Source organism: Coffea arabica, chromosome 5c, assembly GCF_036785885.1.
Source record: "Coffea arabica cultivar ET-39 chromosome 5c, Coffea Arabica ET-39 HiFi, whole genome shotgun sequence".
Taxonomy (NCBI): Eukaryota; Viridiplantae; Streptophyta; class Magnoliopsida; order Gentianales; family Rubiaceae; genus Coffea; species Coffea arabica.
Window position 1 is genome coordinate 4603768 of NC_092319.1, and position 12217 is coordinate 4615984.

Here is a 12217-nt window from a genome sequence, read left to right on the forward strand (position 1 = left end):
AAAATTGAATCAAATGTGCAATTAGGTTGAAAAGAACCATAGGCTGGGTTAGAAAGGTAAATTTTTTAAGTACGAGGGGTTGAAATTATATTAAAAAAGTGCAAAATTGTAAAGATATTAAGTTATTTGTTGAAAAACATAATAAAGTCAAAATACCAGAATTTAATTGCAAAATAAATATCATATTGTCAAATCCTATATCCCTTGTCACGTAATCAAATCTCTTAACTTGTATTTGAATATCCAACTTTTCTTGGAAATTTTGCCACTTGAATTGATGGTGATGGCTAATCAATTCTCCGTAACCTCTCTAAATCTCTCTAATATAGAGTAAAAGTATAACAAAGGTGTAGAATAAAATCTATGGCATCGAACAAAATTAGTTGCGGCCCACCCCATTTACAGAATCGAAACAGAGCACCTCTTCTCCTATTAACAAAAAAGCCACTCTTCCTGCTCCCCTTAGATGCCATCGTTACAAAATCTCCTGTGCCTCTGCCATTGAAAGAGAATCAACCGCCAGCCCGCACTTATTAAGCGAAGATGCAGCAGGTATGGTGAGTAATTTTCTTTTCAATTCTCTAGCAGCCTTCTTCTTCTTTCTTTCTTTCTTTCTTTCTTTCTCTTCCAGTCTCTTCACATCTCATGGGACTTCTTCTCCATCTCTCCTCCTCTGCCATCAACATCAGATCTTGCACATCTTTCCCACAACAGTCAACGTATCCAAAAATTGTTCACCATATCAGGTATGGATTCCGTACCCGTACGCGTGTCGACATAGGGTTCTTCTTTTTGCTACCCCTCGCTGTTTAGTTTCTGTGGTCAAGTTTTGTCATTTGCTGCCAAATTCATTTGTGAACTGTTTATGAGCTCTTGATGTAACCCAAAATGCTGCACGAGTTCTTGGTGCTGACTAGTCCCCTAAAAGATTTTCCTAGAATTTAACAATTTTCCTTTGATGGATAAAAGCTTTATTATTCGAAAGGATAATAACATACTATTCTGTGCTTTAGCTCCATTTGCATTTTTCTTTATGGAACTACTATATTCTGAGAGGTTTTGAAAACTGATTGGTTCTGCAAGAAAATTTTATAGCTAAGCAATTGTTTAAGTCTACTGGTAGATACTAAATCTTGTTTAAATATGAACACAGTATCTGATACATGTTATCCTATAATTATGCATTCTGAAGAACACTTTTGCTAATGTTTCACATACTATGGATTCTAGAAATAGAGCATGAAAAGGACGAGGGATGACATGGAGATTGTGTGGCAAACTCCAGCAAACCCGCCAGACCGCCATGACTACATCCTTCGTGATGGTAATTGCTTCTATTTGACATTCAAATTCAGCAACTTGTCTCCCAAGTTCAGCGGCTTCAATTTTTTTCTCTGCAGGCATGCGATATGTTAGACCCTACTATTTTGAGTTCATCTCGCATGTGAGTGTTATATCTTTCTACCTTGTATATCAAAAGAATCTCCCCTTTTTTTACCTCAAACAAACTTTGTCTTATAGAGAACATTCGTGTGGTTTGCAGGTAAAAAATAGATGGGCAAACAAGACCATTGTTGATCTGTTCACAGAAGAATTTAAAGGACGACCTCGTGATTACTATGTAGGATTGCCTTTTGTCCTTTTATTTTTTGTCCAACTATCATCTTTTGCAAGTCTATGTAGTTTGTATCCATCAGTATTTCGTTTCTAATTTCCATGAATGATGGTTTTTTACATGGTGCATAGTAATTTATGTATTAATGCATGGAATTGATAGTGTAGGCTAGACATGGTCAATTTTGTACACAATGGTGTGCTTGTTACAAACATATTGTTATTCAGCCTTTTTTTTTCTTTTTGGATTTTTGGCTGATAAAAACATAGGTATCTGCTGTTAAAGCTGGGCGAATTCAAGTTGATGGACGGATAGTGCCTATTTCTTATGTGGTTCAACCATCGCAGAAAATAAGCCATTTCGTGCACAGGTAAGTTTTGCCTAGCTTTGCCACCTTGCTTGTTGGTTAATTTTCTGCCTGTTCTGTCATGCTTTTAAAAAGGTTTGGCTTTTTGCTTATTATAAATAAATATTCTTTTGTTGTTTATAAGAGGTTGTGCATATTGAATTTTTTCTTGGAACTTAACCAATTGATGTTACGGAGGATGTAGGCATGAACCACCTGTGATGGCGTGGGATATAGAGATTCTACATAGGGAAGCAGAAGTTTTAACTGTTTCTAAGCCTGCATCTGTTCCTGTAAGTTACTTAAGAGTCGAATGTGTTGGTTCTCTGCTACTGATTTAGTCCCCTTGTTTTATGAACCTATTCACTCACACACCTTCTTTGTTGGGAGAGTGAGAGTTTGATGTATGAACTAGGGCTGCAAATGAGTTGAGTTTTGGCCTAATCGAGTCGAGTCGAGTCTTGACTCAATTTTACCAAGCTCGAGCCTACTTAAGCTTAAAAAGATAAAAAATGATTATTTTATTTTTAAACAATAAATAAAATAGAAACTTTTTTTTAACAAATAATAAAATATTAGGGATATGTATATGTAATTTCACTATTAAAATAAAATAAAAAATATATTTATATAATCGAGTGGCTCGTGAGCTAACGAGCTAAGTTTTCTGTGCTTGAGCTCGAGCTCGAGTCGAGCTTTGACTGAGCCGGCTCACGAGCACTTGCGAGCGGCTTGACTCGTTTGCAACCTTAGATGTATCCTTATCTTCTATTCGTGTGACATGCTCATTTAACAACCTGTGGCATGCTTAATGGTTTATCTCGGTTCAGTCCTCAATTAGTTTGATGTGAATTGGTCATTAAATGAATTTTTTGAACCACATCCTTCGATTGTCTCTGAGCTTAAGTGTGCTTCTGCTTTAAAGATTCTTTATCTTAGCAGACAAGTCTGTTGATATCCTTGTCCAATTCTCTGTATGTTGTGCCACACCTTTTTCCACATAAATGCTGCAGATGGTAAACTATAACTTTTGGCACTATATCTAGTTTGTTTCTTGGCGCTGGTTCTCACTTTGTAAGTTCACCCACCAGGATGAGTTCATACCTGATGTTGGTTTTTAATAGTTGCACTAAACCTGTGTGTTTCCTTTCTCTTTGTTTCTATATTCTGGTCTCTGCTGCATAAGTCATGCAAACTGCATTTACTTTATTTGGTTTTCCCTTATCAAAAGAAGATCCGGTCACATATGAGTACAGTTAACAGTATGGTGGCCACCTGTTTTTGTTTAAAGTTTGTCCAGTATCACCTGGAAGATATCTGCTTTTTGCTGTTTGGAAGCACATACATCCTAAGCATTTAATGGGAGATCATGGCAATAAATGCAGGAAAATATCTTACAGTGGCTAATATATGTGGAAAAGTCAGCCCATATACATTTGATTGTCAGCCTATTTGCTATATATACCGTGATTTGGTATATATGGGCTTTGCTTTCTCTTAAAATTATAATTTAATGACTTAAAGGAGGATATCCGGCATTATTCGGAAAAAAAAAGGGAGAAAGGAAACATTTCTTGAATTTGGAAGAATATTAATCCCATGAAGACCTGCTGTATGGATATTCAGTGGTATTATCTAAGTGCATGCGCAATGAAGCATCATTAGATGCCTAGACCTAACCTTTAAGTTACCTATAATTATGTAGGTGCATCCATGTGGGCAATATCGTAAAAACACAGTTGTTGGAATCCTTCAGGCAGAGCATGGCTTGGCGCCATTATTTCGTATCCAACTTCTTCTTTGGGAGCTTTATGAACCCGCTGCTGATTCTCCAAAGCTTTCTTGGTTAAGCAATTATGAACTGAGTGATAAGTAACATGTCCCTTGCATCCCGGTGCAGCTTTGCAGGGCACTGATTTGTTTGCACGGTGTTTCTTTAACTTTAGATATCAGCAATTCATCGTCTTGATCGCCTGGTCTCCGGACTCCTTATTTTGGCAAGAAGTGCTTCTAGGGCTGACCTTTTCAGGCAACAGGTGGGTTGAAGTGTTTAATTGTTTGATTCACTTTCTAGTGATATGAAAACTTTTCCTTTTAGTGTAAGGCTACGGTTAAGTATAAAATCAGTGCGTAATATGTATTATTTGAACATCTCTGTTTTGCCTGTAAGTGGTGCACTCATAATTTGCTTTGTTGTTGTACTTCCACTCAATGGTAGCATGAAAGTGGATAACCAAGGTAGGGTAGGCCCCTTTTGGTTTTGCAGAAAATTCCTATTAGTTATTAGTTGTGTTATAATTTTCCATCCAAATCTGTACTTTTCATGCAATTGTTTAGTAGGAGTTGTCTCTTATAGTTGCACTGTCCATAAATGTTTATGTATAGATTTTTTATTGCTTCACTACTCTTGGATGGATCTACCTGCCTGTCTAAAACAAGACAATTTATGTTAAAGCATGTTTGATATGGCTATGGTCAACATTGCTGCTACAAGTCTACATTCAAAATCTGAGCACAAAAAATATCTTGATCAACCAATTCAGCTTACCCTTTTGGTGACGAACTACAACCATGGATCTTGCGTGCAGCCTTATGCTTGGTAGTTCATTTCATGGCTTTCCATTGCCAACTGCTATCAAAAAAATGAAATGCTTTTTCTGTGATGATTTAAATTCTATGGAAAAAAAAATCATGATTTTGCTTGTTGAGTTTATCATTTTCATTGTAAGGGTTTATGGTCTTCTTTGAGTACTAAAAGCATGAACAGATATAAGGAGAGAGGGAAATTTGTAATAGCAGAAAATTGCATATAGAATCTATTACGACAGCATGACCTCCCATATCCAAATAAGCTTTGCAACATGTTGATTCTTCCTTATGATTATCTCTTGTATTTTTTTTATTATTCTATATAGCACTGCTGCTGCCAACTTCTTGAGAGATGTTCTTGCTTCATGTGCCATAACTTTCCTTTACACTGGTTATAGAAGGTTGCATTAATTTTGGTGGTACTCTTGATTCTGTTTTGAGAAACCACAAATCAATCTTGAATGATTAATTTTTTTCTGTACGGTTTTCAAAATTTCCTGTAAATTGGTTTTTGCATTAATTGCATTTCCACAATGTTATCAAATCAGGACTCATATTTTTCTAGTCAAAGTGGCTTATAAGTTAATCACTGTGTCTACATAATTAAAAGGGTAAATTACATTTTACCCCCCTGTGGTTTACCCTTTTTTTACATAACCCCACTATGGTTTCAAAAGCTATACATAACCCCCTCATGGTTTGGATTAAAGTGTCAAATTAACGGAAATAGTCACTCGTAACGGAACTTCTAAAAATGTCGAAATTACCCTTATAAATATATGACACATTAACCCCCTATGATTTTTATATTTTACCATATAACCCCCTTATGGTTTAATACTTTACCATATAACCCCCTTATGATTTTCAAAATATACACATAACCCCCCTTGGTTAATACATAAATTTCAACCTTACATAAGGGTATTTTTGACATTTTAGGTGACGCCGTTACGAGTGACTACTTCCGTTACTTTGACACTTTAATCCAAACCATAAGGGGGTTATGTATAGCTTTTGAAACAATAGGGGGGTTATGTGGAAAAACGCTAAACCACAGGGGGGTAAAGTGGAATTTGCCCTAATTAAAATATGGAAAGATATACATTTTTCTTGAATTTACTGGTTGTAATAATGTTTTGGTTGAAAATAATGCTAGAGTACATTGAAAGGTGTTGAAGATCACTTTGGAGAGCTCTGAGGTGCTTCTCTATTGGAGTTTGCTTCCGCATCATAGATGTCTTTTGTAAATTTCCAGTCTTGTACTCACTTTGGGTGTTCATTGGTTTGAAATATGTTTTGTTTGAGCTTGTTAATTATGGCTTTAGACATTATATAATTCAACCTTCTTCTGGGAGTATGATTATTTATTGTATGTTGGCACAGGATACATATCAATAAATCACTAGTAAAAGACTTTCTTCCTCTTTAATTCTTTGTGGAAAGTCTCATTTTCTTGTTGTATTAGTAATCTTATTGGAAAGGCTTAAATGCATGTGAGAAATTTCAATTAGGGCTCTTGCCATGAGTCTATTTATCTTCACTTGGAAGCACATAAAGTTATGGTGTTACTTGTGAGCATAGTTTGCGTAGGAAAGAGAAAAGAACTCTTTTTTTTGTTTTGTTTTGTTTGGTTTTGGAGTTTGAAGAGAAAAATGAGGATAAAGGACTAGAAGTGTGTTTTACAATTTTTGTTTTTTTTTGTTTGTTTATCTTTCTCTGTGACTATCTTGATGTTTGTTTGATGGACAAAAATGGCATTGTTTAGAATTTTTAATTAAGTCAAAATTCCTATCCTGTCTTCCTGATACTGGGAAGAAAATGAGGGACAAAAATTTAGCCCGTTTGGAATTGGAGAAAATTCAATATTTTCCAAGCCTTCTTTATCTTAAAAAAGTGCTTCTTTATTTTATCATGGGTTAATTACATTTCCCTTCCTTGAGGTTTGGACATATTACTAAAGAAACCTTGTAGTTTGGCAAAATAACAAAGAACCCCTAACAGTAACATCTGTTAATTTGGTCTAATGGAGCTGGTTAAAAGTCCAAAATGCTTTTCCTAGAACTGGGAATTATCAAAACATCTGTAAAATGCTAAAAGACTCCTCTCCCACCGTGATGGCTTTACCCAATAATCACACCCGCTTTCCTTTCTCTCCTGCTCACCATGAAAAAGATTGTAAACAATTCTTTCTCAACAAATATGTTACAATAGGAAAAACACAAGAGATAACCCAATTGGATTTGCTCCAATCATGGTTAAAATTCATAGTGCAGAAACCAAAGTCTGCAAAAGCATCTGTAAATTTTCAGGTGAACCATACATGGTTTGGGACCTCTTCATCTACACCCAAAAGCCACCTGTAATACCATCAGATCAATCTCCTTAATTTGCCTCCAATTGGTTAGCCATTAATTTGTTAAAAAAAACCCATAAAATATGCCCCCTCTCTCGCGAAATTTTATTTTCAACAAATACCACAAAGTTGGTCCTCTTCTCTTGTATGAATATGATCTGCCATCAGTAGAATCAAGAGGAAATCATAATTTGTATAGATTTGGTTTGTAAGGAGATTTTGTAGGGTAGTTTTATTTGGTAGAATTTGAAGGAAGTTGCTTTGCTAATTTTTGGTTGATGTTCTTAAAGGTAGGGACGGAGCTATGGACTTAAGGAGATTGGGCAGGGTTTGTGGAGGGTGGGCAAGGATGAAGTTTGGTGCTGGAATTTGTGGAGGGTGGGCAAGGATGAAGTTTGGTGCTGGAATTTGTGGAGGAACGACGCTATGCTATGTGGGGACTAGGGAATTAGGGAAAAATGAAGAATAGAAAAGAAGAGAACTCTGTGGAGGATATTTTGGGATTATCAAGATTTATTTCAGCTGACATCAGTGTTCTCTTTAACGCTCAAGACAGCAGGGGAAATTTGATAAACCTTTTAACAATCAAAGGAGTTGACTGTTATCTAGTCAAACCACAAGGTTTATTTGGTAATATGGCTATACCTCAGGGGAGGTAAATGTAATTAATCCTTTTATCATTGACCTAAGCCTGGGCGTATGAGGCCTTCATTCTTTGTTTTGCTTCTGAGATGGATGATATCAGATTCTGATTTTTTTTTTTGCTTTATTTTCTATCCAACTTATATTCCTAAATGAGAGATATTCTTTATTCTCTCTCTAAAACTTTTCTTCATTCAAATAAGTGTTAATTTCATTTTCATTCTTACTGATAAATTAATGGCCTCAGTGGAATTGTCAAACCTTAGGCATGCATTGCAGAAACCTGATTCACTGTTGTTTATAAGTTGGACTATTTTCTTCTTGGTGGTCTGTACTTAATGTTCTTCAACTTATTATGGAGCCTGTTTTGTAGATTGAATCAGGCATGGTGCAGAAACAGTACATAGCTAGGGTAGATGGAGTGTTTCCTGAGGATGAGGTACGTTATTTTTTTTTTGACATTAGAATTTGGTGGTGTTTTTCTTGTTCTAAGTGCTTGTTTGTGTCTATGATGTCATTCTAAACAGCAAGTTGTGGATGCTAACGTGAATTATAATGCTCGAGAAGGGATGAGCACAGTGGAGGTACGTATATGTGTTAGGTAATTAGTTTTATGGAGCTGTCTTACCTATCCATAGTTGAATTAGATCTAGCTAAATTCTTGTGCATCATGTGGCATGTTTGTTATTCTCTTCTGACTTTAAGGACCTTGAGATATTGTTTGTTCTTTTGAGCAAGTTACATGCAAAACTTCTGTTGTCTACAGAATGGAAGAGCTTTGTTTAAAATAATTGGATTATTTCACCACCACATGGGGTGAAAGAACTTCTGTCCTAGGATGTAGAAAAGCTCCTTTCTTTTGTACAAGAAATTTGTTGAAATGTCTTAGTTAAATTTTCCTTTTCTGTTTAGCTTTCTACTTTTCTCATCCTCTCTGCATTTCATCCCCCTTAGTCACAAGAAAAGACATGAAACATGGGAAGTGAAGTGCAAGCATGCGGGTGGGCGTAAGAGAGAGAGAAAGACAATACCTGCTACTGCTAGATCTTCAGCATGAAGAAATTGGGTGTTTTCATTTTCTTATGGCTTTATTTGGGACATTAGGTGTTTTTATTATCAACCCATCAGAGCTTTAGTTTTGTTTTAATGGTGATGTACCACTAAAAGGATTTTCAAAAAAATCTTTTTGTTGTGTTAGTATCTATACTTAAAAAGTTGTATTATGGATTTGTTTTGAACTTGATGCTCTTTCAGGTAATTTTGAATATGAAGCTTTGATTTCATGATGTCCTTTTTGAAAACAGAATATTGCTTATATGACTTTTATCTCCTGATATTAGTCTAAGAATGCTTCAGATGTGTTCCAATAGCCTTGCCCAATGGCCTTGAAAGCGTCTTGGTTGTTTGAAGCATTGAATTTTGACATCATTTTGTCGCCTATACCTGAAAAATGTTGTTTTGCAGTTCCTCTCAGTTTTCAGTATGCAAGTGTTTTAAAGAATACCATTAAAATACTTGGGATAAACCATTAAAGACCACTCTTAGTTTTTATGGTGAGGTCCCAGAGTTACTGTGCATTTGATTGCCTTTATTGTAGACAACCAGAGGGACATTAATGCATGCACTAATTTAATCTCATTTCTGCTGAGTGCATCTTCCATTAGTCCTGATTAAACTGTTGAAAATATAAAGTATTACATTTTTGGGATTGATTTTTTGCCAACTTGTACTTTGTATACCTATGTGATTTACTTTGACATCAAGTACTATACTCAGGTAAAGCCTGGTCATGCAGGTAGGAGATGATTATATAAATGGCAATGCTTCAGCTAAGGGAAAGTCTGCTTGCACCAAATTTACTCGGATCAATACCAATGGGAGTCATAGCATAGTCCTTTGTGAACCTATCACTGGTAGAACACATCAGGTAAACTGCTTCCTGTTTTCAAGGACTTCTTGATTTTTGTTTAGATTGGCTCAATCAACTGGTTGCCACTTTAAGTTGTCTAATTTTGACATCTTTATCTTTTGTTAATCACTTTCTTGCTTTGGATTGCCTTCATTCCTCTTGTTAATAGTTGAACTTGATGAAAAGCGAATTTTCTTTACTGTTTTCCGAATTTTTTATTTACAAGGTGATGTTGGAAAATTTGTTGAAGATTTGCAGACACGAGAAACAGACAGGCAAAAATAGCAATATAAAGCTGCATAAAAGTTATTGGAGAAGGCTTCTAGGGTGTTATTTTCCAAGAAATTTGAAGAATTGTAGTTGAATAGCATAATATGAGGGTGTGCTGAGCAGTATATACCCAATTTACTTTGGCTAGAGTAGCCACATCCTTGCAGATGAAAAAAAGCAACTATACTCATGAACAAGCTAACACTTTAAGGGAACAAAGACGTAGCTGAATACCTTAAGAATAGTACAACATTGACTTAGGTTACTGCATCACATGTTTTCCTTTGCAAATTGGTTGGAAGTACTCTCAAATTGTAGCCATGGGATTCTAATCATACCGATGGACTCTGTTTGGGCATAAAAATGAAAATGTATTTGGGTAAAATGCACCAATTGTCTCTCACATATTATTGATGTAAAATTTTAGTCCCTCAGAATCAAAACAAGCGACTTTGGTCCCTACCAAATAAAAAGGCTCAGTTTTGGTTCTTGGTCAACTTTCTGGTGAAATTTTGGCCTAATTTTTGTCCCTTGTTTGTGGATTATTAGGTTCAAATTTCTCATGGGTCTTGATCTTTAGGATCCTAGAAATGATTGGATGTAATTTAATTACAACTTTGTTCAAGTCTTATGGAGAAAATAGAGTAGGAAATTTGGAGTTTTGGATTTCTCACTTGATCCTTTGATTTATGTTGATGATTTTTGTTTGATTTGAAGTTTAGGATATGTTTGAAATGATTTGGGAACTTGATGGATGTCAAAATCCAGTATTAAGATTTGTTGAAATAGCTTTCGATGAGTTAGACCAGAAAATCTGCAAAACCAAATGGGAAGGTGATGGGATCCGACAGAATCCGGCCAAAATTCAACCAGAAAGTTGAACAGGGACCAAAAGCGAGCGTTTTATATTTGTTAAGGACTAAAATAGGTCATTTTGATTCTGAGGGATTAAAATTTCACATGAATAATATGTGAGAGACGATTGGTGTAATTTTTTGACAATGTTGTAACTAGATCTGATTGAATTTCACATATTCCCATTTTCTGTTACAGATACGGGTCCATCTGCAATGCACAGGTCATCCTATAGCAAATGACATGCTTTACCTGTCTAAATCAGTCACCAAGCGCTCATCTGAGGGCTTAGGTGCAGATAGAGCTGCCGCTAAGTCGAACCTCTCAGTAGATCAAAGTTCTCATCAAAATCATAAAGATGAAGCAGATAATGTTGCTGAGGAAGATTTCAGGATTGATCCCATGTGTACTAATTGTCCAAATTTAGCTCCAAAAGGGTAAGAAACATTGCTTGATGACATGTTCTTCTAGGGAAAGAATTATTGGTGAATCCATATCTGCTTGCATCTTTCAATTGAAGGTTTTTCTAAGTACTCACTCTGAAAATGATAACATCGTAATTAAACCCAAAAGGAAAGCATCATAATTCAAATAGTTGTAGTGCTTCCTTTTGTTACTTAGCTTTTGAGCATGGTCAAAACAGAAACAGAAAACGAAGGAAAATGTGAGAGAGTAAAGAGAATGAAGCACAAACTGACAATACTGGTAATACAGAAATACTGAATGTATTCGTGACAAGAAGAAGAATAACAGGAAACCATTGCAAAGATGCCACATTGTTCAACAATGCACCAATTTTGGGTACGAGTAATTTCAGATTACAAAACTTTGTCTTGTACTTAACTGGAAAGAAAAACTGTGTTTTCCAGAAATAGTGAGTAAGGTTTAATAGGATGTGACTTTTAACAGTCTGGACTTGTGTTTAGTCTAGATTCACTGAGATGTGGACTCTTCTAGTGAATCAGCGTTATGTGATGAAGACTAGCTTACTGATGTATGGTGACAGCCCCGAGTTACATACATTACACGATATCGATATAGGTAGGGTCACAAGTATCTGAATTCCATCTGGGGAAATATAAATTTCTTTCCAAGAATCTAATTTAGCGCTAAGAGTGTATGGACGTACAAGGGCAAGCCTTATTCAGTTTCATCATTCAATGCATATTAGATGGTTTAACATCATTCTTAACTTGGTTGAGTTTGGTGAATCCCTTGTTGCAATTTTTTTTTTGGGGTTCCCTAGGTTGAAGAGATCTTTCCCGTAGTTAATTCAGAGATTATTACTGCCTGAAAGTCTTGTTGGATTTTTAGTTGCTTTACCTTCGCTTTGCACTTATATTCAGATATGATGGACACGAAGAGGGTTTATGGCTACATTGCGTAAAGTATACTGGTCCGGACTGGGTGTATGAATGTCCATATCCAGACTGGGCATTTCTTAGCTAATCTCTTCCATTTTCTGCACTCAGCCGTAACAAAAACTCGTCTCCAGTGAAAAGTGCAGGCTCTTTGTCAGATGATCTATATTGCTTGTTATACCTATTATAAATAACTTTTCATTGAGTTCGAACCTGACCATGTTGGAGATACATTTGCGAGTAATGCAAAGTTGAAGCAATTTTGTTGTTTGCA

At 35.7% G+C, this 12217-nt stretch overlaps 1 protein-coding gene across 3 annotated transcripts; it reads left to right on the forward strand.

Moving 5' to 3' along the window:
• Positions 1-249: 249 nt before the first annotated feature.
• LOC113690781 (RNA pseudouridine synthase 7) lies at positions 250-12217 on the forward strand. 3 transcript variants are annotated; one of them, XM_027208846.2, is made up of 14 exons: positions 250-552; positions 690-746; positions 1231-1324; positions 1401-1444; positions 1544-1621; positions 1885-1985; positions 2167-2254; positions 3667-3745; positions 3915-3997; positions 7922-7987; positions 8076-8132; positions 9344-9475; positions 10781-11019; positions 11929-12217. In XM_027208846.2, exons 3-14 carry the CDS (start codon positions 1240-1242, stop codon positions 12029-12031), a joined length of 1155 nt encoding a protein of 384 aa, XP_027064647.1. In that variant the 5' UTR covers positions 250-552; positions 690-746; positions 1231-1239; the 3' UTR covers positions 12032-12217. The 3 variants fall into 3 exon arrangements, with proteins under 3 accessions (XP_027064647.1, XP_027064648.1, XP_027064645.1); XM_027208844.2 differs by having other exon boundaries at positions 251-557; XM_027208847.2 differs by lacking the exon at positions 2167-2254 and having other exon boundaries at positions 250-557; positions 3908-3997.